Below are 23,560 nucleotides of genomic sequence, written 5' to 3'. Positions count from 1 at the left end.
CGTGCTCCTGCTACTTCTGCTGCATCTGCTACGCCCATTACTCCCGTGGCATCCGGCTCTAGTCCTCCCTTCTTTGCGCCTACCGCTGCTTCTTCTGCTGGCCCCGCAGTGCTTTCCCCCACGGCTTCTTCCTCTGACGCACCGCCGACTGCCCTTATTCGATCCACCGCCCCATCCCCCCGTACTACTCCGCCAACTCCCTCGTTTTCAACGGCCGCCGCCGCTCCTGGGTCTTCCAAATCGTTCGCCATCTCCCCAGCCACCACATCGACCAACCCTTTCCCCCAAGCCGCTCCTCCCACCGATCTCACCACCGGACCCGAACCTAGACCCGACCCTACCCCAGCCTCCACCTCGTCCATGGCGCTCACCGAGCCCGTCCCGCAGCCCGGCGGTGGCGGGGGCGGCCGCCTCCGCCCGGCGCGCTGGCCGCACCGGCCGACGGAGACCGAGTACGTGCGCGCGCGAAACGCGCTCACGCTGCTGTCCGAGGCGGACCCGAAGCGCAAGCACGGGCTCGACCAGCTCTCGAAGCTCGTCCGGGCGGTGCGCGCGAAGGAGGCGCTCGTCGCGGACAAGCTGCGGCGGCTGCAGCAGATGCGGATCGCGTTCGAGCTCGGGATCATGGCGCGCGCGAAGGAGGGGTACGCGGTCGGGCGGCGGGGGGTGGAGGTCATCGCGTCGGGAGAGGAATTTCCGAGCATGCCCGAGGAGGAGGGGGACCGGAGGAGGGTGCGGGTGCGGGCGAGGCGGGAAAGGAGGGTGCGGGTGGGCGAGATGTGGGAGACGAAGGAGGAGATACGGAGGAGAGTATGGACGAAGACTCGGAGGACGAGGTGAGGGTGAGCGAGAAGAAGATGGGGAAGAGGAAGGCCGTTGAGATTGACGAGGAGGACGAAGACGAAGGAGAGGTCTCGGAGCTCGAGGCGAAGGAGGTCGAGATGAGCCTGGAGCTAAAGAGAGGGATGAGGTTTTGCGCTCTGCTACGCGCGACGGGGCGGCGCATCGGGTTGCAAGGTACGTTCGATTGGCTGGAGAAAGTCGCACGTCTGACGGACCTGGTACAGTGTCACTGTCACCGGACGAACTAGGAAGACACCTGCCAAACGCCGACGCGTTGGAACAAGCACAAGACGTTGATATGGCTCCATACCGTTGTGATTTCAAACCGACCGCTTTCTGAGATTTTCCCGCAACGATTGGCTTCGATGCTCCCAGATTACCCTCAGTTATTCCTAACTTTTGTAGCATTACGATGTTCCATCCGACGCATTCACGACCTTGCCCCTCACGCACTCATGTTCACTTGAGTCTCCAGCTACCGACACCGCTACTTGATGCAGCACACTGTACTACTTATTTTGCTATGTACGTTTGACAGAAGAAGCGTTGATCGCTGTGGACATAGTCGTGCGCATTATTACCTACCTGCTACTCCGACACCACGGCGCCGCAGCTACACGTTTCCCGGCGTACTGTACGTTCACACTATATGTTTTCTGGACTGCGAGTCAGTTGAGAAACCACACATGATCTACCCTACCATCTGCATGAGGCGATGCTGGTGCTTCTCGCTCGTGGCAAATGAGTGGTTAGCTGTGGCGATTGAGGCCGACGATACAAGGACGCCGTTTGTCGATCCTCGAGTTTACACTCCAACAAGCTCTCTTTCAATTAGTACACCAGCTATACTACCGACAATGACACCTGGGGCTCGCCCGAGCTGCGCGACGAAATCTATGCTACAATATTCGTGTGTAAAGCGACTACGTGAGAGGAAGAGGAAGGTATCTGCTCCGGATGTTCTCCACCGACAGCCGAATCGACATGCAGTGCGTACGTGGGTGCCGTGGGTAAGGATGCGCTCAACGCCGCATGCCCGCGGCCGGAGCGCGAGCCGCTCACCACTCGATGACGTCGGGGAAGAATTTGGCGATGAGGCCCTGGTAGTACGGCTTGACCTTCTCGACGTCGACCGGGTCGTCGCTCTTCGAGTAGAGGTCGTACGGGTTGAAGGCGAGGACGGCCTCGAGCGCGTGCTTGTCGTTCGCGTTCGCGAGGTGCTGGTACGCGCCCTCGCGGTGCCACGGGTAGAAGGAGTGGTAGCGGATCATGTAGAGGGCGTCCATCGGGAGCGTGCTCTGCCGCTTGAAGACGTGGTACAGGTACTCGTCGTGGCCCCAGGAGAGCATGACGTTCTCGAGCCCGCAGTGGGGCTCGTACACGCCGTACTCGGTCGAGTAGACCGGGTCCTGCGAGTCCGGGTTGCCGGCGAAGGTGTCGGGGTAGATGATCTTGTCTGAGAACTTGCAGCCGACGACGAAGGTGTCACCGACGACGTCCCACTGGCCGTCGGCGCCGAAGAAGCAGAGAAGCTTTCCGAGGTCGTGCACGAGCCCCGCGACCTGCATCCACTCGGGCTTGCCGTCACGGCGGATCGCCTCGGCGGTCTGGAGGAGGTGCTCAATCTGGGAGACGCTGGTCTGTGGAGAAGGGAGCGGTCAGCGATCAGAGTCAGACCAAGATGAGAACCAATGGGACGCACATCGGGGTCGGAGTTGTCGATGAGGGTGTTGAGCTTCTCAATGGCCTCCCAGACGCCTATCAGGGCGGAGCGATGGTCAGCACGATTTGAGCTGACAATAGTTACGATGACGTACCCATGCGGGCACGGACGTTCCTCTTGAACTCAGCACGCGCACGGAGGTTGTACTCCATGGTCTGCTTCTCTGTAATGGATTCCAGAATGAAACGGCAAGCAAGTAAACAGGTGCAGGGAAATGCGTACCGTGTTGCTCGAGGTAGAAGTTCTTGACGCGGTCACAGGCATCCTCGTACTGACGGAAGGTAGCCTTGTCCTTCTCAGCATCAAACTTGGAGGCCTCATCCCACTTGTTCGTCTGGCCCTTGAGCTTGTTTACTGCGCAGAGATGTAAATATGAACACTTAGCGCCCAGCATGGAGGTAGTAGCGGACGCACCTTCATCTACGGCATCGGAGACGGTGTCGAGAGCGCGGGCGTCGACGACGTGCATAATGAAAGTCGCGGTCGGAGGAGTGGGCAAGCGCGTAGTGCCAGTGCGGGGATGATGGGACAGCTGCGTGCCGGAGCGGAGTCATTTATAACAATTGACGAACGCCGGCACAGGTTGGTGGATAAAATTTGACGAACGGTGAGTGCCTAAGTACGCAAGGCCGCCGCGGGTCTCACAGAGCCGCACGTTCACGCTCGAGCGCGGTATCCGCTGGTACTATCCGTCCCGCAGTGGGCCGCGCGCCGCAGGTGACGCGAGACCTCGCGAGACAGACGGGATGCCGCGCACAGGGCAAGCTGATCACCGGGCTCGCCTCGGGACCCGCGTGCGAGGAGAGAGCTCGCCAGAGTCTCAGACGGCAGATGTGGCCCTGGCTAAACCGTTCGCCATCCTCGCCCGCCCTGCTTCGGTCCGACCGCCGGCCCTGAGGGCCATCCCGATCGCATCCCTGACCCCGCGAGCGACAGTCCGCGCACGTCGTCCGGCGTGGTACGCGAGTGTGCGCGCGTTGGTGCAGCACGAAGTAGAGAGGCGGTCGCGTGAGGGTAGACATATGGTCGCCAGGGCGCGGCACGGCCGCTGGGTGAGCATGAGAAAACCAGGTGTCGAAAGAGGCGTCGCCACAGAGGCACCATTTCCGGTCCGAGGAGCCGGGTGTGCTTACTGTGGGGAGCACGTGATTGTGACGCGACGCGCTTCTGGCTCAATTTGTCACGGCCCGAAGACCAGCGCGGACCTTCAACAGCAACCTTCAGTGGCCGGTGAAGCTTGATGCACTTGAAGCTTGATGCTGAGCGTTTCCCGAAGGACCGCAGAAAATGGATCGTGTTCTGACTCGTGGACCGCTGCTCACAGCGTGCCTTCTCACAGAATGGGGTTTGAAATAACAAGGGAGGGAGTCGGTGCGTTTTAACAGAAACAGTCGCCGCGGTGGTATGTAGTTTTAAGACAGCCCATGGAGGTAGCCAACCCGCGACGACCACTATTGACTTCACATCCTAAAGCTGGGACCAGAAATGCCCCACTGTCAATTAAACTCGGTCGAGATTCTAAACTCTTCTCGTTGCCCATCACGTGCACCAGTCGTACCCAAGAAACTCTTGGATACACGCCAGTGTAGGAAGCCAGCATTATTATTGGCGGTGCGTGCCTCTTTCGGATTGATTCAGACAAAAGAGAGCCTCCAAAAGAGAAGATGCCGACACGGTAAGTAGCGAAAGCAAACTGTATGAAACATCCGTATATATCGGAGCCGTCAAACTCGTTTCAACGATCCGAGTCGTTCGCATTAATCGTGTGGAGGTGCACTGATTGAAATTGTTAACACAGTATGGCATACAGTAGAGTACATTCGGCAATCGACTCGTGCTATATAGGCAGAGTGCTGAAGCTCGGCCCCGTGACAAACGACGCTGCGACTTAACACTTAGTAATCGTCCTCGTCCTCGTTCTCTTCCTGGATTCCGCCAAGTGCATTATTGGCATCCATAGTTAACCTCGCGGGTGGCCCGCCTGCGGCTTAGCTGGAGTGTCCGTGTGCTCCTGCCGCATCTTCTTGCTGGCACCCCTTACAGCAGCGCGTTCACGCTTCCTCTTTCGAGACTCTTCCTTGGCTGCAGCTTCAGCCTCGCACGCCTCAGCCTCAGCCATCTCCCTCGCCATCATCTTCTTCTCTGTCGCGGTCTCAGCATGCGCGATCTCAAGCCATTGCCTGTTGCAAGGTCGTCAACACACAAGTATGGTTCTGAAGCGAAGACGACTCACTCCTTAGAGGCGTTAGGATCCGCCACCCATCGAACCTGCACCGCCCCGGCGTACATGCTGCAAAAAACAGGTCAGACTCTTCCATCCGCCCACCGCAAAGCGAACGCGAATGGCTTCCACTCACTGTCCATCCTCGTCGTCCGACTCCATCTCCACATACCGGTCCGTTTCCTCTTCGTGCAGCAGCTTCCCCGCGCGGTCCCACACCGCCTCCTCGTCCCACGCGTCCGGCATCTCCACGTTCGCGAAGTCGAGGTAGGGCTGCATCCGGTTGAACGCCGCGCGCTCCTGGCGCACGAGCGCGCCCAGCGTCCGGAACCCGCCCTCGAACCGGCTCAGGTCCGTGTCGAAGCCCTCGAGCCGCCGTCGGCGCGCCTCCTGGATGGCCGCCATGTCCGCCATGTCCTGCACGAGCGCGCGCACGTCCGCGTCATCGGCCTCGCGCCCGCGCCGCTTCTTCTTCTTCTTCTCGGGATCCCCGGCGGCCGGAGAGGGCTCAGGCGTGCGAGAGGCGGACTGGTAGTACTGTCCCGCGGCGGTGAAAAGCGCGCGCGCGAGGCCGGGGTCCGTCGCCGCGGCGGTGGCCATCGCGCGGATGCGCTCGGGCACCGGCGGTGGTGGCTGCGCGGAGGGCTGCTGGGAGGCGGGTGCGGATGGGGCGTTGTGTGATGCTGGGGGATCGTGTGCTAGAGCGGGCGCGTGCTGGTAGGCCTCTACGGGTACGCGTGTGGGGCGTCCACGCGGGTCATCAGGCCCCCGCAAGGATGGGTGCCCTGGGCGGAGGCCCATGCGGAGGAAGATCGGGTTTGGGCCGGCCTGCCGCTCGAGAGAGGGGAGCTCGGTCTTGATATCCTTCGCGGTCATGTCGTGAGGTATGAGCACGACCATGCGACCTGTCTCCTTCGCCTCGCGGCTAATATCTGCGGGAATTGTCGTGTGGGGGCCAGCATCGTCGTCTTCTTCTGGGGTACGGGGACCATTGCGAATGAATAACCCCGGGGCAACGGGGATTGAGGCAGGATTTGGGCGGGAAGATGACTTGTGGGGGACCGGAGGGGGAGGAGGAGGAGGAGGAGGCATAGAGGTGGAAGCCGCCGCCTGCGCAGTAGGAGCCAAGCGGGTTCTCGATGTGGACGTGTGTACATGGGAAACGGAAGCAGACTCTATGGAGGCAGGAGCAGGAGATTCCACCTGGCCTTGCCACGGCGGTGGAAGTCCGACAGATGCCGGAGGGGGTGCAGTTGACGGCCCCTGCGAGACTGGAGACAAGGCCGACGGGTTACGAGACGACGCAAAGGACGAGTCCGCGGCAACAGAGTGCGAGGCTTGCTCCCTCATCTTCATGACAAACGAAGCCGGATAACCAGCACCAAATCCGCCGTACGGGTATGGAACTGGAAGGTTATGGGAAGAGGGCTGCGTGGAAGGTGTCGGTGCAGATGAGCGAGGATGTTGTGCATGAGGTGCAGTCGAAGCAGTTTCCATGGCTTGTCCTGAAAATTGTTAGTCCATCACACTTCGTGACCAAATGCGAGTTGATGCTGACCAACTGGGATATTGGACACATTTGAACGAGGAGTGGCGGTAGGACTCGACCCCACGATCGAAGGAGAGGAAACTGGTGGTGGGACACGAGGACGGGGCTTCCTACCCGTAGTTTTTGCAGGGTCTTTGTTGATGGTCTTCCTCCTACACACGGAATTGAGCTCCCACACAATAACTAAGAGCGAGCGGGGGCTGGGCTTACTTTTTGGGGCGACTTGGCCTTCTGTTGGGTTTCTTTGATGGTCCTGCGATCGGATCTGTGGTACCATCGTCCTTTAGAGGCTCCGCGGCAGCCACATCAGCAGGCTTGTCGATAGGTGATGCTTCAGAGGGCACGAGTGGCGGGTCAACGTGTGTGCCACTCGGCTTCTTCGCGATGGTTGGAGCGCTTGAAGCCATGGGCGGTTCTTCTGTTTCTTCTGGTTTTTTATCCACCTTTATAATTGTCTTGTCGTTCGCCTGCAAAGACTGCGGGCGACGCAGGAATGTTGAGGTAGTCCTCGTCGGATCACTGGATGATGTAAGTATGGTTGTTGCACATGTATACGCGCATGAAGCTTACTTTCTGTATTCATTGCGAAGCTTAATGAGCTCCCGCGCAATAGCGATGTTCTTGCGTGCGCCCCCTCTGATTCCATGGCTCTGGTGATTGAAACCAGAGTGGTTAGAGCATTGTAACACAGAACGCTTGATGGAAGAACGCACAATCGCTAGGAGCTGCAATGGCATCTTCTTCATGTTAAGCAGCGTGGCATCGTCCATAGCAAGTAGTTCTTCCATATTGACTAGAGCTCAAACGAGAAATGGGGGGAGACGGGGAAGGAGGTGGTCGGCGGTCAAGAGTGGATTCAAACTCCGACCACAAAGGCGCGTATGGATGCTGTGTGATTATAGGCGCCTATTGTTAAACAATGCTGACATGTGACTTTGTTACTTTGCTCAGACCATCAACTTCAGAACTAGTGACGAGATGCTTCCCATTGAGCTTGTATTCCAAGTTATCGAACACCTACACTCCGACAAGCCAACCCTTTCTTCCTGCAGCATCCTTTCCCGTGCGTGTCTCCGCCTCGCACGTCCTCTGCTCTTCCGTCGCCTCGTCATCACTTGCTTCCACCCTGACATCCTCAGCAGAGGAAGCGACGAAAACCCCATCCGATTCTTGTCCGAAAATCCAGACGTTGGTTCGCTCATCCGCGCCGTGGTGTTCAGGAAACCGCTGTCACACAACGACCCTCATGTCAAACATTCACTCAGCCTCTCCGTCCTGGTCGCCACCTTGTCTCGCCTCCCGGCTCTTACCGATCTGCGCTTGGAAGGGCTCGTACTCGACGTCGACCGCTATCAATACATGGGGTTTTTTCACATAAAGGGCCTGCAGCTTATCGACCTCGAACGGACTGCCCCCTCGAAGCTCATCCCCTTCATAACCCTCTTCTTCGCCATCGGTGTCCTCACAATACACTACGAAGACGGGGATACAGGAGACGAAGAAGAATGCCCGCCAACATTCGGAGCCGCGCCCACCGTACGGGTCCGGGAAGCAATCCTCCGCGTCCGCGCAGACTGCTGGGCCTACCTCTCGCAGCTCGGGCGCATCCTCTGCAAGGCCACCGTCAAGAAGCTCTCCGCGCCGTGCGGCAGAGGAATCGCGCCGCACGCGTCACCGGGGACTTGATGAGACACGTCTCCGAGTCGCTCACCGAGCTCGAGCTCGAAATGCGGCTCTTCACGCCGTCCGCATACAGTCAGTCGATCTGATCCTTCAGACTCCCCCGCCCGACCCGCTGATCAGCCGCCTCCCTGCGACTTCTAGACACCGACGTCCAAGCGGGGCACGCGTTGCCGTTCGGGTTGTGCTCCTCCCTCCGCACTCTCACGGTGCTGAGCACGCTCCCGACCGCGCCTCGCGCGTACGGCACCCTCGCGGACGCGACAAAGCTCGTCGCGATGGGCCTCGCGCAGGCCGCCCTCGACGGCCTTGCGCTCGCGGAGCTGCGTCTCATTGTCGACATGGCGCCCGGATATGTACGCAACCCCAGCCAGATCAAGCAGCGGATCCCGTGGGGCGAGCTGGACGGCGCACTCGCCGCGCTCCCGTGCGTCGACCGCGTTGTTGTCCGCTTTCGCGTGCTTTCGTTCGTGGACGAAGACGATCGCGGCCCCCCTGCGGAAGTGCTTCGAGACGATCGCGAAGTCACAGAGGGACACGTGAGGGGATGGATGCCCCGGATTGTCGCAGCAGGAGTTACGGTGGATCTGAATATAGAGGTAAGTCTCAAAGCCATCATCCTGCCAGATTTCCAGCCTAATGAGATCTGGCAGTATTGATAGGCACTGTGGGGTAAATTCAAAGCAACCAGTACATATATATACTAGTGCAAAGATGAGAGGCACTTGATGACTGCTACTGCCGGATCTCCAAGGCTCGAGGGGATAAATAAGCACTGTCTATCCCACATTAATGTACAGTCCGCCTACTACAGCTTCGCCTTCCTATCTGGCGCTTTGGAGTCAGCTCTTCTTGAATCGCTACAGGAGAAGAGAGAGATACGCACTGTGCATGCTCCGGGATGATGTCCGTGCCCTTGCCCTTGGTCACAAAATCGAGGAGGTTGGAGAGCGCGCGGATCTCCATCTTCTTCTGCGAATCGCACGTCTCCGTGCCCATGTGCGGGAGGAGTGCCGCGTTGGGGAACTCCAGCAAGCGCGGGTTCACCTCCGGCTCGTCGGGGAACACATCCAGACCCACCGCGCCCAACTGAACGAACCGCGCGTCAGCTCAGCTCGCAAGAGCGCAGAACGACCACTCACATGCCCGTCCTCGAGCGCGCGGATCATCGCCGCCTCGTCGATGACCTTCCCGCGCGCGGTGTTCACGAGCACGGCGCCCTTCTTCAGCTTCCGGATCATCGTCTCGCCCACGAAGCCCTCCGTGTCCGGGCGGAGCGGGATGTGCACGCTCAGCACGTCCGCGAGCCCGAGCATCTCGTCCACGCGGTCGGCGCCAAAGTACTCGCACCACGCCGGCGCGTGCGCGACGGGGCGGCGGTTGTGGTAGACGACGCGCATCGGGAACGCGTGCGCGAGCTCGGCGAGGCGCAGGCCGATGCCCCCGAGGCCGAGGATGGCGAGCGTCTTGCCGGTGAGGTCGAACGCGGCGCCGGGGCGGTGGCCCGACTTCCACTTGCCGGCGCGGAGGTCCTGCTCGGCGTGGGCGAAGAGGCGCATGGCGGAGATCATGAGGTAGAGGCCGGCGGTGGCCGTGGCGTCGTCGACGGCGCCCGGGGTGTTTGAGACGGTGATGCCTGCGGGAGGCGCGTCAGGATCGACCCCGTGAGCCCCGAGATTCGAGGTCGTGCGGCGCCTGTTCGCGACCAGCAGCGTTCGCCTTCCATTGCCGGCAGTAGAACGCGCCCGTAATCCACCGGATGATTGGCATCCGCAAACACAGTTGAGAGACCACTCACCGCGCTCCTTGCACGCCGCGACGTCGATCTGGTCATACCCAGCACCATTGTGCGCGATCCACTTCACGCTCGCGGGAAGACTCGCGATGAGCTCCTTGTCGAAGACGCCGATGCGGTCCGCGGAGGTGTTGTGCCTGTAGATGCCGATGATGCCATCGTACTTGCCACCGGGGGCGAGACCTGCGAAGAGCGTTGCCCGGTCTTTGGCGTCCATGACCTGCAAGGAAAAACGTCGGTTGACCGTATTCAAACAGGCCATGACGCAGGCGCAACACGTACGATCACATCCGCGACGCCCTTGAACATGCCTTCGCACTCCTTGTGCGCCCAGACGAGGTCACCTGCAGCCCGGCGTCCTCATCAGGCCTCGGGCGGACTAGTGCATGTCGCTGCACACGCACCGCAGATCATAACGCGCGGCATGTTTGTGGGTGTGGGTAGAGTTTTGCGGAGGTGTTGGGCGGACAGGGACAGTGAGCGTCGCGGATATCGCGGCCGATCTTATAACGAGCCTGGCCTCCATCGCGGTCCGACTCCCCCGGCCGGCTGGCACGGCACGGCGGACTGGGTCACGCGACGTTGAGACTGAGGGGCGCGATTCCATGACCAGTTGCTGGCGTAAATGTCTGTACTGGCAAAATACATCAGCATCCCAGTATTATCTATCACTCTCCTAACGAGATGAACTAAAGCGATATAAACCAAAGGCTCTTCAGGCCAGGTATTCCCATTAGCCGACTTGAACGACTGACCTCGTCATTACTAGTGACGCGCTCTACCAGCTGAGCTAAACGGGAGGTGTGAAGGGAAACAATAAGAAATACATAGAGTAACCATGTGACTGATTATACTGAACAGCGGAGTTTTCGGCCCGGTTTACTCTAGGATCTTCGGCGCCAAACGCCCCTTTCAAGTCGAGCTTCATGATCCCTCTCCCCATTGCTACCCGCTACTCCTCATCCTGACGAACCCCTACCGTCACCATTAAGAAAGACAAGGCCATCATGGTACATATGACACAGAACGAGTTACGATCCAAGCCGTGGTCCGAGCTCCAGGGGCTGGCGAAGGTCAGCAGGGTGGTCAGGCGGAACAACTCTTCCTTTCCCCTCCACCACGCTCACGTCGAGCCCATCTTTGCTGACACATACTATCGCTGTATTTGCCCTGTCCCAGCTAAACGGGTTGAAGGCGAACCAGAAGAAAGACGTGCTCATTGAGGAATTGGCAGCGATGCCCAACCTGAAGACGAGGTACGTGCTCGACTTGGATCGTCCTTCTCTCCCCTTCAAGTGGCGTCTGAGGGCTAAGCTTGATAACATATCGCATACAGCTCAACATCGACCTCGTCGAAAGTCAGGTCTGGGGCGACCAACCCAGTCATCGGCCAGAAGGTCGGTCCCAAGGCGAAAGCATTGGTCGTGCCAGCCAGGTTCGAGGGAGAGGAGGATGTGTCGATCAGCTTCTCCACGTTGAAGAGACTCGGGGTATATCGATCCCCAGAGCGCGTTACGGTGCGCAAGCCTAGAGGTACGTCTTGTCCTGCTTTGAGCGGGCGGGGTGGTTGGGCATGTTCAGCGCCTGACACGCACGTGTTTCGCAGCGCCCAGGAAGAAGCGCGAGACCACCAAGAAGCTCAACGTCGACGCCTTCGGCCCAAGCTTGAGCGGCCCAGTGGCGAGCGGATCGGGGTCCCTTGCACCTTCGGCCACTGCTTCGGCGTCGGTGCCCGGACCAGAGGTTGAAGAGTCTCGCGTCCGGAGCGAGGACGCAGCCAAGGTGGACCTCGTGCAGGGCACGTCCGCAACCCCAACGGTAGTTTGTGTCGATGCCCCCGCGAGTCTTGACAGAAGAGGTCAGTGTCGGGAGCGAAGAGCAGTGCGCGATAGCTCACCTTGGATCTCTCTAGCACGCGTCTTCTCCCCCGTCAAGAAAGCCGATGCGCTGATGACGTTGAACGAGGAAATGTCGCCGCTGAAGGAGCCGGTGAAGGGCAGGTCGCCCAAGCGCCGTTGCTTTGAGGAGTTGACAGATATCGACGATGAGGATGAAATCGAGGTAGAAATGTCTTTTGGGGTGTTCTCTGACGAAACCAAGTGAGCTATCTCCTTATGCCTCGGTGCAACCGTAAGCTCACGAATTACTCACAGTGCATGGCCTCTCGAACAGCCTGAGGTACCCTCTAGTCCGAAGAAGACGCCAAGAAATGGCCCGCGTATCTTCCCTGTTTCTGGGGTGAAGCGTCGTCGGACTGAGGAGTGAATTCCGCGCGCGATGGTATGTTTTCGCTGTTTTGCGATGTAGAAGTAGTCTTGCTGTGTCTTCTATGTACCAACATACGAATGTGCATGCATATTGCGTAGCACGCCATTATTGCTTGCCCTGCATGCGCAGCACAGGCACTACAAAGACACAATCAGAGAGGGTCATTCGTGATAGCTATCAAGAGGACATACACGGAATGTTTGCATTACGGAAGCGAGCCGGGCAATCGCAGCGCGCCGCACTCGAAATGATGCCACTTGAAAAGAAGACATGAGGTGTGCGTTTTGACACTCTGCAAGGGTGGGCTGACCTTATGCAATGAATTCCAATGAGTGGAGTGAACAAGAACGACTTCAAAGATTAGCATTGAATCTGTGTACACTCGGAATGTATAGTGACGACCATGGTCAGATTATGGGTAAATGCAATGTTTTCAAAACCCTAGAGGTACAGCAAGACTTGCATTTCGACAGCTAACGCAAAACACGGTCATGCAGGTCATTAAGGGTCGTGAAGGGGTATGCCTAACTATCTTCGGGTGAGTGTCTCGTACATACACGGAGGTGGCAGGGTGCTTACTCGGTACAACTGCTCGCCAGTCCATAGCACTTCCATCCTCATCATGCTTCCCAATTCTTCAGAGGTTTGTTCTCTATTGGACTCGTAGAGTCGTGTTGGTGGTCATGGTGGTGATGATGGTGATGGCGGTGCCTCCTGCCAACGCCACAACATTCGCAGACGACGATGGACATGAGGATCATCCCGATGAAGCTGAGGATGACGGCCGCAAGCACGAGCCAGAGCCCCGCGCCCCAGTTGACCTCGTAGTTGAAGTCGGTCAGCGAGCTGATCTTCTGCTTGCCGATGAGGATGAGGATGAGGTCGATGGCGAACATCGCAAGCCCGAGGAGGAGTGTGAGGATGGAGGTGATGAGGGAGACGATACACATCCCGTGGGACTCGAGGAAGAGGCTAGTGCCCACCCCCACGAGAGAGAGCCCGGCGGCGACGAGGTGGAGGATGAGGATGATGAGGAGGCCCTCTGCAACGGCGTCGACAATATCCGGGTACCCCGTCAACTGCGCGATCTCGTCCGGGATGGTGTAGCCCAGCATGGGCCCGAAGCACTCGATGTTCCCGAGCTCGCTGAGGGCGCATATGCCCCACACCCCGAAGCGGAGCTCCGTGGCCACGGACGTGACGGGATCGTTGGGGTCGGTGATGAACTTAATGTGGAAGATCCATATGGTCTTGATAATGGGGAGGGAAAGACCGACGAGGAGGAAAAGAATGAACGCGGCGAGCAGGACGACGGACGTTGTGAGGGAGATGACGAGGTGCCGGGCCAGGGGGCGTGGGTGCCGTCGCGTCTTGGGGGGCATGTCTGAGCTGGGCGTCGGCGAGGATGGCGCCTTGCTCCGGTGCAGGCAGCTCGTCCAGTCCTGGAGGGCCATGGGGGAGCGCAACGGTGACGGTGACGGCGACGGCGACGGCGGGGGAGCCTGCTGGGCAGAGGCAAGCGAGGGCGGGGAAGAATCAGATGGTCCCACTCCTCCATGGCCGCTGCTTCGGAGGGCGACCAAGATAGAAAGCTTCGACGGGCCGCAGCGTGGTCACGCACGTTCTGCGACTCGTCCGCTCCTTGGTCGACATGACGTAGAGTTGCAAGTGCATGGAGAAGAGGTGAAGAGCTCAAGTGTCGACGAGGGGCAGCGTAGGCGGCAATGGGCACGGGTATGCCGAACCGGCGCTCTGTCGTCGTCGAGCTCGCCCCTTGCACTCGACTCCGAATCTCGCACACCTTCCCAGCGGATCTGGACGGAATCGTGCCACCGCTCCAAGATTGCATCGAGCGACGCGGGGAAGGTGTCTCTGAACATGCGTACGCAAAGACCCCGGCGACTCTTGCCGCGCATCGCGGACCCAACGCTGCCTCTCCCAAATGGCTTTTGCAAGTTGCCAAGCGTTACTTCCTCCAACCCTGTTACCCGTTGATGGAAGTGGCCCTCTTGAGTCTTAAGCTCTGCCTGAGCCGTCCACTCTCTTCCTAGTTCGTTCCATCCCTCTCCCCACCCTGGCAGTCGACCATGGTCAACGCCCTAACGCGCCAGGCCGGCTTCAAGCTCGGCCCGGTCATCCTCGAGACTCTCGTCAAGCACTACTTCGAACGCCACGCCAAGGAGAACGAGGAAGAGAAACCGGGGTCAACCAAGCTTAAGCGGGAGGAGCTGTTGTACGATGAGGCGTTCAACATTATCAAGGTGAGCGTCCTGATCTGCCCCTTCCATTTTTCCGGCTGCCTGGACCCACAACCCCACGTCTGATGCCCTCGGCAGTCCCACGCGGGTTGGGTGCGGGGGGCGTGGCGACGTGTCGTGTCGTGTGCCGCCGCCGCCAGCCAACGCCGTGCTGCGTGCGGCCGCTGTGGACAAATGGGACCCTTTGGGACTGCCCTTTCATGAAGTGGCTTCGTCCAGAGTCGCTTGTGTTGTATACGGCTCAGTTACCGATCCCGCCCCTTTGCACTCCACGGCCCCGTCCTTTGCACTTGGCGTTGTGTCTGTTGACATCTATCCGTCGGGGAGAGGCTGACAAGTATACAGACGTTCTTGGCAGCATCCCAGAAGTATGTCACTCCTGCGACCACCAGTCGGGTATGTTTTTGACACGCAGATAGGCATACAGTCGAAGAGCTTCAACAGTTCTCCAACACCCGAACTCCTGCACCGCCATGGGTGCACACTGTCCGTCTCCTTGTGCCAATGTCATGCTGCGATGAGGCTGCGACGTACCTCATCAATGCGCTTGGTGGGGAGGAGACGACGAAACGGATAGTAGGAGGGACCAAGTGGTGGCAGGTTCGCGGGATGAAAGGGTGTGTATGTGCCTCATTTTTATACGCACGTCGTCTCATATCTTTCATAAGGGTCGATGCCGAATGGATCGCTGCCAAGAAAGACTGGGAAGAGGCCAAGAAGAAGCAGAAGACCCGTAGAGCGTCGATGGACGGTGCTCAAGAGTCCTCCGCAGAATATAAGCCCGAGATGGACCAGATGCGATGCATCCTGTATGCGCATGGGGGAGGTTACTATTTCGGCAGCATTGATCAAGAGAGGTATTCCATACAACGTTTTGCTCGAAAGATCAACGGACGCGTTTTCAGTGGGTATACCCCCATGTCAAGCTTGTACTCTTTGACTGACCCGTCAATAGCCATCAACTACCGTCTTGCCCCTCAATATCCTTTTCCTTGTGCCATTCAAGACCTTCTTGCTGCCTGTGAGTTATCACCCCTCCATGCTGGCGTATAGTTGTTGAACATGCCGCAGACATCTACCTTATTCGTCCTCCTCCGGGTGCCCTCCACACCCCTGTCGCCCCTGAGAACATTGTCTTCGGTGGTGATTCGGCGGGTGGTGGTCTCTGTATCTCGGCCCTGCAAGTGATCCGCGATTCCGGACTCCCTGCGCCGGCCGGTGCAATCCTCATCTCTCCGTGGTGCGACCTTACCCACTCGTTCCCAAGTATCCACCTCAACACCGCGACGGATGTCATCCCTAAATGGGGCCTCTCCTTCCACAAGCCAAGCACGCTATGGCCACCACCACCCGACGAGCTCACAACGAAGGTACATCAAAGCCTACGGGCGCGCATCAGAGAGGCGGTTGCACCCAAAGACAAGGGCAAGGACAAGGCCGGGAATCTCAAGATCCCGAAAGGCGATACGGACGCCGACCCAAACGGCCTTCCCTCGCGCCCTTCTACGCCGGGTTACGACGTTCCTGTTCCCTCCACCGGCCGCACACTGCATCTCGGCTCCGCTGTTTCGATCCCGACGCTGGACGCTATCGACGGGGTGCGCAGTCAGCGGTTGGAAATGAAGACGTCCGAAGGCGAGACGCTCGAAATCGACAGGCAAATCCACATGTACACGCCGAACTACCTGTTGAACCACCCGCTTGTGAGTCCGGTGCTCTCGTATTTGGGTGGATTGCCTCCGCTCCTGGTTATTGCGAGCGATAAGGAGGTACTCCGGGATGAAGTTATCTATCTGTAAGCCTTGTTAAGCTTTGTCTGCGTGGTGCAGGCTGATGACACCGTCCCCCCGATAGTGCACACAAAGCGGCGTACCCGGAGCAGTACCCTATTCGGGAGGAGACTCGTCAGTTGTACGCACCTCTGCAAGGAATTGAAAGCCGGTATGGGCCAACCAAAATACACCTACAGGTATATGACGGTGCGTGCATCCCTCCCCTCCCTGTTTCCCAATTTTTCTCACATCCCACCACAGACTGCGCGCATATCCTTCCCATCCTGTTCGCCTTCACTACCCCTGGCAAATACTGCTTCCGCGCCATCGCCACGTTCATTAAATACACCACTGGTATGCTGCCACGGCCATTATCGGAACGGTCGAATATTTTGGCAAATGCGGTCGAGACAACTTCTCCAACGAGCACCCGGCTTGATCTCCCAGGAACCGCGTCAGACCAGACACCATCGACATTGGCATCTACGATGTCCACCGAAAAAGCTCCTAGCAGCAGGAAGACAGAGCTTTCCGGCGCTGCGTCGGAGAAACCGCTTCCTGAAACTCCTAAACGATCAGCTACGGCCCCTACAGCGTCCGCATCGTCTTCCACCGCCGTCCCCCCGCCTCTTCCAGATCCGGCAGCCTCTGACAGTGTCGACATCAAACAAACGCAGGCCGAGGCTGGGAGACGCAGGCCGCAAAGGCCGCCCCCCACCGCATTGCCCACCGGCAACAAGTCTCTCCGACGCACGCTGAGTGCTGGCGTCACCCGCGCTGGCAGCTTCCTGCGTAAGGCAGACGGGAGCAACACATCGTCTCTACCCTCCCCCCTCCCTTCGCCAGGGCTTCCCCGGCCAGATGCCTCGGGATCGTCCGACGTCGGCGGACCGCGGTTTGGAAAGCATCATCACAGTTCCGGCCCACACCCAGGCGTGAGGCGAGCAGGAGAGGACAGCGTCTATGCGCACGGTCTTGTGCGTCCCTCTCCCACCGACTCGAGTCTACGCTGACCCTCTGCGCGCAGGACACGATGATCCGCGAGCGCATCGCGACCCACGGCGCCGTCCGCGCGCTCGAGCCCGAGTCGGAGCTGGCCGCGTTCAAGCTCCCGCCGGAGGTCATCGGCGACATCTCCGAGCTCGCGGTGCGGCGGTACATGGACGCCACGGAGCGGTTCGGGAAGAAGTTCTCCAAGACGACGAAGGCGATCGAGAAGGCGCGCGCGCGGAACCTCGAGCGCGCGCAGGAGGACAGCGCGAAGACCATGGAGCAGCTCAAGCAGGTCTTCTCCGCCGCGGCCGCGGGCGGGAGCAGCCCGACGACGGGGGACCCGGGCCCGAACCCAAATCCGACCCCGAAGGTGATCCTGTCGTCCACGGGCCACTGGGCGTGGGCGCTCGACGAGGACGAGCACCCGCCGCCGAGCAGCATCGTCTCCCGGTGGGACACGGAGGAGGCGCGGCGGCTGGCGAAGATCGCGGACCAGGCGGTGTTCATGGACCCGAACGCGGTCAGCGGGAACAACCTCTGGTCGCTCATCGTCAACTTCCTCACGACGACGCCCGACCGCGACGCGGGGAGGCATGGCGCCGACCAGCACGACCACGCCCGCGCCCGGACGAGTCGCCGGCACGGGTCTGGGTCGAGCTCGGGCGGCTCGCGCAGCGACAGGGACGCGTTGGGGAGCAAGTCTCGCGAGGCCGGCATGGCGGCGGAGAAGGAGAAGGAGAGGGCAAAGGCAAAGGAGACGGAGACGGAGCGAGAGACGGAGAAGGCATCGACCCGCGAACGATTTGCGTCGCGCTTCGCGTGGCTGTCTGCAGAGAGCCGCAGGTCGCAGAGCATCTCCACCAGCCCCGGCTCGGCGACGCCTCCTCCTCCCCCGCCTAAGCCGTAGCGCCGAATACCTGCACGAGGGGCGAGGCCCCGTAGAAAATACCACTTCCCCAAGTGGGCGCCTGTATGTACGAGGAATGTCTGTTCATGTAGCGGATATCTGTCCCTTTAGATTGGTTAATCTTGATTTGTTGAAGTCGCTCCACCTAATGATCAGTCAGTGGAGCGGGAAACATGTGGTTCTAGACGTATGACAGAGCTGAGCACTGCATTGAACATAAAACGGAGACTATGACCGTTGGCATAGGAGCACATATGCCGCATCGACGTCATGTTCGATGCAACCCCGGATTACGGTGACGCCCACTGACGTTCTCTATATATACCAGTTGATCTTACCCCTCTCAAGCCATCCGACACCTCGTCTCTTCCTCATCACCACCTCCACAAAACACCATGGCTGATACTTGCACTTGCCAGAATGCTTGCCAGTGCGCACGCTCTTTAGACCCGACATCTAGCTCACCTGATTTCCGTGCTTTCAGGGCGTGTGGCCCCAGCGGCACAGGATGCGACTGTGCGAAGGGCAAGTGCCTGTGCAAGGACTGCAACAACAATGCGCAGGCGACGCAGGAGTCTGGGGTAAGCAATAGCGCTTCGCTTGGTCTTAACCTCCTCACACGCCTTGTGCAGTGCGGCTGCAACCACGCCGCGTCTGGATCAACCGACTGCGCCTGCACCAGGGCAGGGAACAAGTGTACCTGTGCGCAGTAGATGATCACGTCGAGAGCAGAGCGGCAGTGTCGGCGCTGTAGGGTATCAGGCAGTGGTCGAAGACTGCGATGATGTACAAATACTACGCGAGAATGTGTTCCCTCGTTGTTTGAAACAAACCCCAGGCGTGATCGCGAAACGCGAAACGAAAAGTGATCATAGACTCACAACACCCCTCATTCACGGCACCACTAGCACGAACACATTCTGACCCTTCGCCCTCACCGCCACTCCATCGTCGTCCGAATCTTCCGAACCACTCTCCTCCGGCTCCGGCCGCGCATCCCACCTCACATCCACCATCTTCACCTCTTCGCCCTCTGCCTGCACACCCTCCGCGCCCGGCCCCTGCCCCGCGATCTGCACCGCGCTCCGCCGGTCAAGCACCCGCACGCGCGGCACACGCACGAACCCACACTCGATCGCGATCAGGTTCCACGTCACGCTCTCCTCCGTGCCAGGGAGCAGGATGGGGACGCGTCCGTGCCGGAGCCCGGCGACGACGAACGCGTCCGCGGGGTCCTGCTCCAGTTGCACCGTCACGTTCGCCGAGCGTGTCGGGTGCCGGTTGCGGATCGTCAGCCGGAGCGGGATCGGCTGGTGCAGGCGCGCTGCGGTAGGGGCGTCGAGAAGCGCGATGAGGTCGTCGGTGGGAGGGCGTAGTAGGGGGAGGGGGAAACGGGATGTTGCGGGGGCACCGCGCTCTCCATTTGGCAATAATCTGGGGCGACGGATGAGATGCTGATCAATGCGACAATAGGGTGAGCAACACACCTACGCCATGTTACTTCGTACTCCCCTGGCCCTGGAATGGGTGCATCCAGGTCGTTCTCGTCGGGAATGACTGAGACGAGGCAACGATCGCAAAGCTCGTCACCCATAAGCCACTCTGTTCGTAAAATGTTCAGTTCATGTGTATCGTTGGATATGGGAATCATCCTCACCACCGCTGAAGTCTTCATCATCAACGGAACATTGCTCCACCGACGCAAGGTCGCTGTTCTGTGCACGTGCATCGTCAGCGTTCTGCTATGGCAAGACGAAATGAAACCCATGAACCTTCCGATGAAGTACGACCCCCTCAATCTCCAACCCAGATGGTGCAGCGACGACCAACGAGCTCGCGACCAACGCCTCCATCACACTCGCCTCGTCCCTCACGTTCCCATCAAACATCGCCAGGTTCACGAGCCCTGGCTGCGCCTTCGTTGGTCGCCGGTACACCACGGAGTGCTCGACATTGAACGCATGGACCGCCTCCAGGGTGATCGTCCGCAGCGTCTCCGTGCGGTCGATGGGGGCAGACGATGTCGGGGTGTCTGGTGTCACAGGAGACAACGGGGGCGGGGTGCCTTGGTGCGACTGGATGGAGATGTCGATGACGCGCTCGCCTGGAGCGCCGGTGTTGGTGAGTAGAGCTTTTTGAGGAGGCTGACACCTGGCGCGAGGGTACCGCAGGCGATGGCCTTGATCAGGCTCGTGGACTTCTGTTCATCCATGGCGACATAGTTGACTGGAAAACGTGAAATCAGTATACATTGGGGCCGCGCAAAACTTACGCTCATACGTACCACTCTCATCGATGTCCGATGGCTGCAAGAGGACGTCCACAACAACGTCGAGCTCGCGATCGTCCACGTTCGTCACGTTGATTTCGATGGGGAACTCTTCGCCCAGATACGCCGGCCCCTCGTGGACGATTGTTACCTGGATCTGGTGCGGGCGGAACCGCACGCGCACGGCCGAGTGGTCCTCCCGGCGCAATGGGGTGTAGCGCACGGGAGTGAGGGAGGAAAGCCACTTGGGGGATGTCATCTGTGCGCCCACCGCCGCCGGAGTGAGAGGAACCTCAATCCACCAGCTGCGTTCCTTAATCGTCACCACCACTTTGGTTACGGATATGGGCGTGGGGACGGCTGAGGACACGCTCCCGGTCAACACGATGGTGGTCCCGGGGCCCCACTTGAGCACGGTCTTGATCTCCTTGGACTCGGCGGGCGTCGACGAGACGGCGATGTGGCCCAGGTCGACCCGGTGTACTGCAGCGATCTCGGCGTCCGGATCGTCCTGTATATGCTGGAGAATGATGGGCGGCAAGTCTGTGCTGAAGTGGATGGCAAGGGAGGTGAAGGATATGGAGGACAGAGAAACGTTGTGTTGTGAAGACAGCTGGATTTGGAATGGAGCCGGTACGTCGACATCAACTTCGGATTCCCAAAAGACGGCCGCAACATCCACTACATGGCGATGAATTGAGCACCAAGCTAGGAACTACGAGCAGGAATCACGTACACAGCGGCTTAGACTCCGACAGGTCGACGACAAGTGGCTCATCTTGAGCTGAAGGCACGGTACTCTGGAGAACCGCGAGAAGGTCGTCTTGCAGAGCATCCGGATCTTCCGCTGAAGCAGCTGCGCCTGTGCCGACTCAGCTTCTGAGCAACAAAATAATCGTAAACCGGACGGCGTACCATGTCCGAGCATCTCGATGAGCAACCGAACGCTCAGATCCACATCGCCGAGTTGCTGTGCACATTTGTACCACTGCGTGAGCAGAGGGTGCAGAAGCGGACCCCATCGTTCTCTGCGGTACGTCTTTGCGATGCGCTCGAAGAACCTGTCGAGAAATTCGCCGTTAGCGTGACGGTGGATGGAGCCTGGACTGGACATACCGAACGGCCATGTCGAACTTGCCCGACTCATAGTAGGTCTGCGCGATGCGATACGCAATCCACAAGGTCAGCCGCCCCGGGCTCTGGTTGGTTTGCGGACTCCACTTCTTGAACAGCTCATACGAACGTGTGTACAGCTCCAACACGATCGTCAAATGGTCCACCTTGCGTTCATTCGCGAGGCCAGGCGCGTTCGACTCCCCCTACCAATGCATCAGACATAAGCCGGCCAGTCCCCAGCGGCAGAGAGCCCACACACCTCGGCCTCCATCGCGGCTAGGAACCGCTCCCGACGGCGCTCTGTACACCGGGCAGCCATATAGTGATAGAATCCCGGGTGCTGAAGCGCCTGGTTGGGATTCAATCCCAACACGCGCATGCTGTCTAGACCAAGTTGAGACTGATCCAACGCTTGTGCGGCCATCAACGCGGCTGACGGAGCTGGAGGCGGGTATGGGGACGGGATCTTGAGCGTCGATCGGGTACCATGCTCAAGAAGCTCGGCGAACACCCGATGTCTTCATAGCAGGTGGCAGCAAGCGACCAAAACAAAGCATGGAGTTTCAAAACAGAGGATGAGAATCGATGCGGGGATGATGGTAGATGGAGTACAGACTGTCGGGCAAGCCAGCTCCAAAACTCGAAGGTCTCCTCCCCAATGCCCCAACCTCTGGAGAAGTCGGCGAACTTGCGCATGTGACTGTTCTGGTTTGAGAGCGCGAGAGCATGCTCGTTATTGTACAAGTACAACTTGACGATCTATGCGTAATGCGCTTAGAAATATCGCGAGACCAGCGCTGAGTGCTTCACCTTGACATTAATGCAATCCGCAAGAACTTTCGCTTCAGCCCATCGCTTCGTGCGTGGTGGGAGGATGGCGGTGGATCCGAACATGATGTTCAGCGTCGAATACGCGTCTTGGTAGTGTCTGGAGCACAATTCGTTAGAATGAATCTGAGGATATGCGTATCACATGTACGCACTTGAGCGCGACCTGATCTTCCCCGCGAAACTCCGCAAAACAAGCCATCTTGTACTCATATCGCACCGTCCAACCTTCAGGTCGCAACGGACGGGCAATGCCCGCGCTTGCTAACGGCGTGTGAGGAATGGAGTACGAGCTTGATTGTGAGTGCCTATTTCGCTTCCGTCGAACACGCTTGGAGTGATTAGTGTAATAATCAATGGCAGGCTCGTATAGTGCGTCTTGCAGGCTGAAGCACGGAATAAATATATGTATATGGGGGTTGAACTTCACCGAAGTACGTACCTGCGCACGAAATCTCCAATCTCCGCCTGGGAAACCGGGCTCAGGACGAACAGGGCAGCGCGAGGGTCGAGGCCGCTTTGTCGACGAATGTAAGTCAGCCGTCCGTCTAGGGTGGGATCGTCTGTGATGGTGCGTGGCACATAAGGAAGCGGCCTTAAGAGAAGGGGATTTTCTTGGCGTATAACAGGCGAAGGACGTACCGAGCATCTTCCGACTCGCCATGAGCACCGCGGTGAGCTTGATGTTGCGCTCACTGGTGCTCTTCTTCCGCTGAGCGATCTGTGCCGCAAGCTCCGTATCCCTCAGTTTCTCCTCCGCCTCTCTCTCCCGTGAATCTTGCTCTGTAGGGGACTCATATATCCGCATGAAAACCACGAAGACTGATGGCACGAGGGTCGTGTGCTTCCGGATCCATATGGGCGCGATGATACCGTCTGGATGTAGAGGCGAGGACGGAGTGAGGGGCGAGAGTGGGGAATGCGACGAGCTATACTGGGGTTCTTCTGGACGGAGCATTTTGCGCGGTGGGAATGGTACGTCCTGCTGTGTTGTTACATGTTGAGCGAGGGGAGCGACAGAACAATGCATACCTGCTCAACGAAGATGACCTGGAAGGTCTTGGCTTTCTCGGGTTGCCAGATCGCAACTTTTCGTTGCGCAAACAATGCATCTCTGAGCCGGCTGGTGAGAACCTGGAAGGGATCCTGCCGCGCTTGCGGGGTGGACGGTGTGGGAGGCTGAGGACTAACGGGAGTTGCAGGGGGTTTTGCAGGTGGAGGAGGAGCGTCCAGGCCGGCTACGAACATAACAGGAGCGAGTTGCACCAGCAGCTCTGGAGGATAGGAGTTCATCTTGTCAAATTCTACGAAGGAAGGTATCAGTAGAGCTTCTTAAGG

General features: G+C 59.0%; 8 protein-coding genes and 1 non-coding gene across 9 annotated transcripts; 3 read left to right on the top strand and 6 right to left on the bottom strand.

The window, feature by feature from the left end:
• Nucleotides 1-1,901: 1,901 nt before the first annotated feature.
• On the bottom strand, nt 1,902-3,035 carry BXZ73DRAFT_41105 (myo-inositol oxygenase; the record flags this gene model as incomplete). The annotated part of the gene is made up of 5 exons (XM_048018703.1): nt 1,902-2,483; nt 2,546-2,601; nt 2,661-2,729; nt 2,789-2,920; nt 2,981-3,035. The coding sequence occupies 5 exons, from the start codon at nt 3,033-3,035 to the stop codon at nt 1,902-1,904; spliced, it is 894 nt and encodes a 297-aa protein (XP_047881471.1).
• A 1,491-nt stretch (nt 3,036-4,526) lies between these two features.
• On the bottom strand, nt 4,527-7,124 carry BXZ73DRAFT_74509 (uncharacterized protein; the record flags this gene model as incomplete). Its single annotated transcript, XM_048022037.1, has 7 exons — nt 4,527-4,746; nt 4,800-4,856; nt 4,924-6,292; nt 6,346-6,488; nt 6,547-6,855; nt 6,907-6,986; nt 7,050-7,124. 7 exons carry the CDS (start codon nt 7,122-7,124, stop codon nt 4,527-4,529), a joined length of 2,253 nt encoding a protein of 750 aa, XP_047881470.1.
• Nucleotides 7,125-7,314: 190 nt separating this feature from the next.
• Nucleotides 7,315-8,675, top strand: BXZ73DRAFT_97631 (uncharacterized protein; the record flags this gene model as incomplete). The annotated part of the gene is made up of 3 exons (XM_048027433.1): nt 7,315-7,959; nt 8,040-8,091; nt 8,161-8,675. The coding sequence occupies 3 exons, from the start codon at nt 7,315-7,317 to the stop codon at nt 8,673-8,675; spliced, it is 1,212 nt and encodes a 403-aa protein (XP_047881469.1).
• A 149-nt stretch (nt 8,676-8,824) lies between these two features.
• On the bottom strand, nt 8,825-10,237 carry BXZ73DRAFT_97630 (D-isomer specific 2-hydroxyacid dehydrogenase; the record flags this gene model as incomplete). Its single annotated transcript, XM_048027432.1, has 6 exons — nt 8,825-8,840; nt 8,903-9,105; nt 9,159-9,652; nt 9,815-10,031; nt 10,094-10,155; nt 10,216-10,237. The coding sequence occupies 6 exons, from the start codon at nt 10,235-10,237 to the stop codon at nt 8,825-8,827; spliced, it is 1,014 nt and encodes a 337-aa protein (XP_047881468.1).
• A 301-nt stretch (nt 10,238-10,538) lies between these two features.
• BXZ73DRAFT_t24 lies at nt 10,539-10,611 on the bottom strand. The gene has a single exon. It is a non-coding gene; the product is annotated as a tRNA-Thr (tRNA).
• A 207-nt stretch (nt 10,612-10,818) lies between these two features.
• Nucleotides 10,819-12,076, top strand: BXZ73DRAFT_97629 (uncharacterized protein; the record flags this gene model as incomplete). Its single annotated transcript, XM_048027431.1, has 6 exons — nt 10,819-10,884; nt 10,991-11,067; nt 11,148-11,344; nt 11,418-11,669; nt 11,724-11,910; nt 11,965-12,076. The coding sequence occupies 6 exons, from the start codon at nt 10,819-10,821 to the stop codon at nt 12,074-12,076; spliced, it is 891 nt and encodes a 296-aa protein (XP_047881467.1).
• A 623-nt stretch (nt 12,077-12,699) lies between these two features.
• BXZ73DRAFT_97628 (uncharacterized protein) lies at nt 12,700-13,533 on the bottom strand (the record flags this gene model as incomplete). Its single annotated transcript, XM_048027430.1, has 1 exon — nt 12,700-13,533. One exon carries the CDS (start codon nt 13,531-13,533, stop codon nt 12,700-12,702), a length of 834 nt encoding a protein of 277 aa, XP_047881466.1.
• Nucleotides 13,534-14,166: 633 nt separating this feature from the next.
• BXZ73DRAFT_41056 (alpha/beta-hydrolase) lies at nt 14,167-18,009 on the top strand (the record flags this gene model as incomplete). Its single annotated transcript, XM_048018692.1, has 10 exons — nt 14,167-14,340; nt 14,683-14,705; nt 14,757-14,954; nt 15,006-15,241; nt 15,293-15,358; nt 15,409-16,132; nt 16,192-16,599; nt 16,801-17,086; nt 17,137-17,789; nt 17,844-18,009. The coding sequence occupies 10 exons, from the start codon at nt 14,167-14,169 to the stop codon at nt 18,007-18,009; spliced, it is 2,934 nt and encodes a 977-aa protein (XP_047881465.1).
• An 893-nt stretch (nt 18,010-18,902) lies between these two features.
• BXZ73DRAFT_97626 (Foie gras liver health family 1-domain-containing protein) lies at nt 18,903-23,515 on the bottom strand (the record flags this gene model as incomplete). Its single annotated transcript, XM_048027429.1, has 16 exons — nt 18,903-19,443; nt 19,497-19,611; nt 19,667-19,724; nt 19,782-20,113; nt 20,176-20,235; nt 20,294-20,959; nt 21,015-21,140; nt 21,194-21,339; nt 21,395-21,597; nt 21,654-21,912; nt 22,011-22,153; nt 22,205-22,322; nt 22,378-22,608; nt 22,665-22,785; nt 22,865-23,207; nt 23,255-23,515. 16 exons carry the CDS (start codon nt 23,513-23,515, stop codon nt 18,903-18,905), a joined length of 3,723 nt encoding a protein of 1,240 aa, XP_047881464.1.
• Nucleotides 23,516-23,560: the final 45 nt, after the last annotated feature.

This window comes from Epithele typhae (genome assembly GCF_022376455.1).
Source record: "Epithele typhae strain CBS 203.58 chromosome Unknown BXZ73scaffold_5, whole genome shotgun sequence".
Lineage (NCBI taxonomy): Eukaryota > Fungi > Basidiomycota > Agaricomycetes > Polyporales > Epitheliaceae > Epithele > Epithele typhae.
This window is presented reverse-complemented; position numbering and strand designations above follow the sequence as displayed.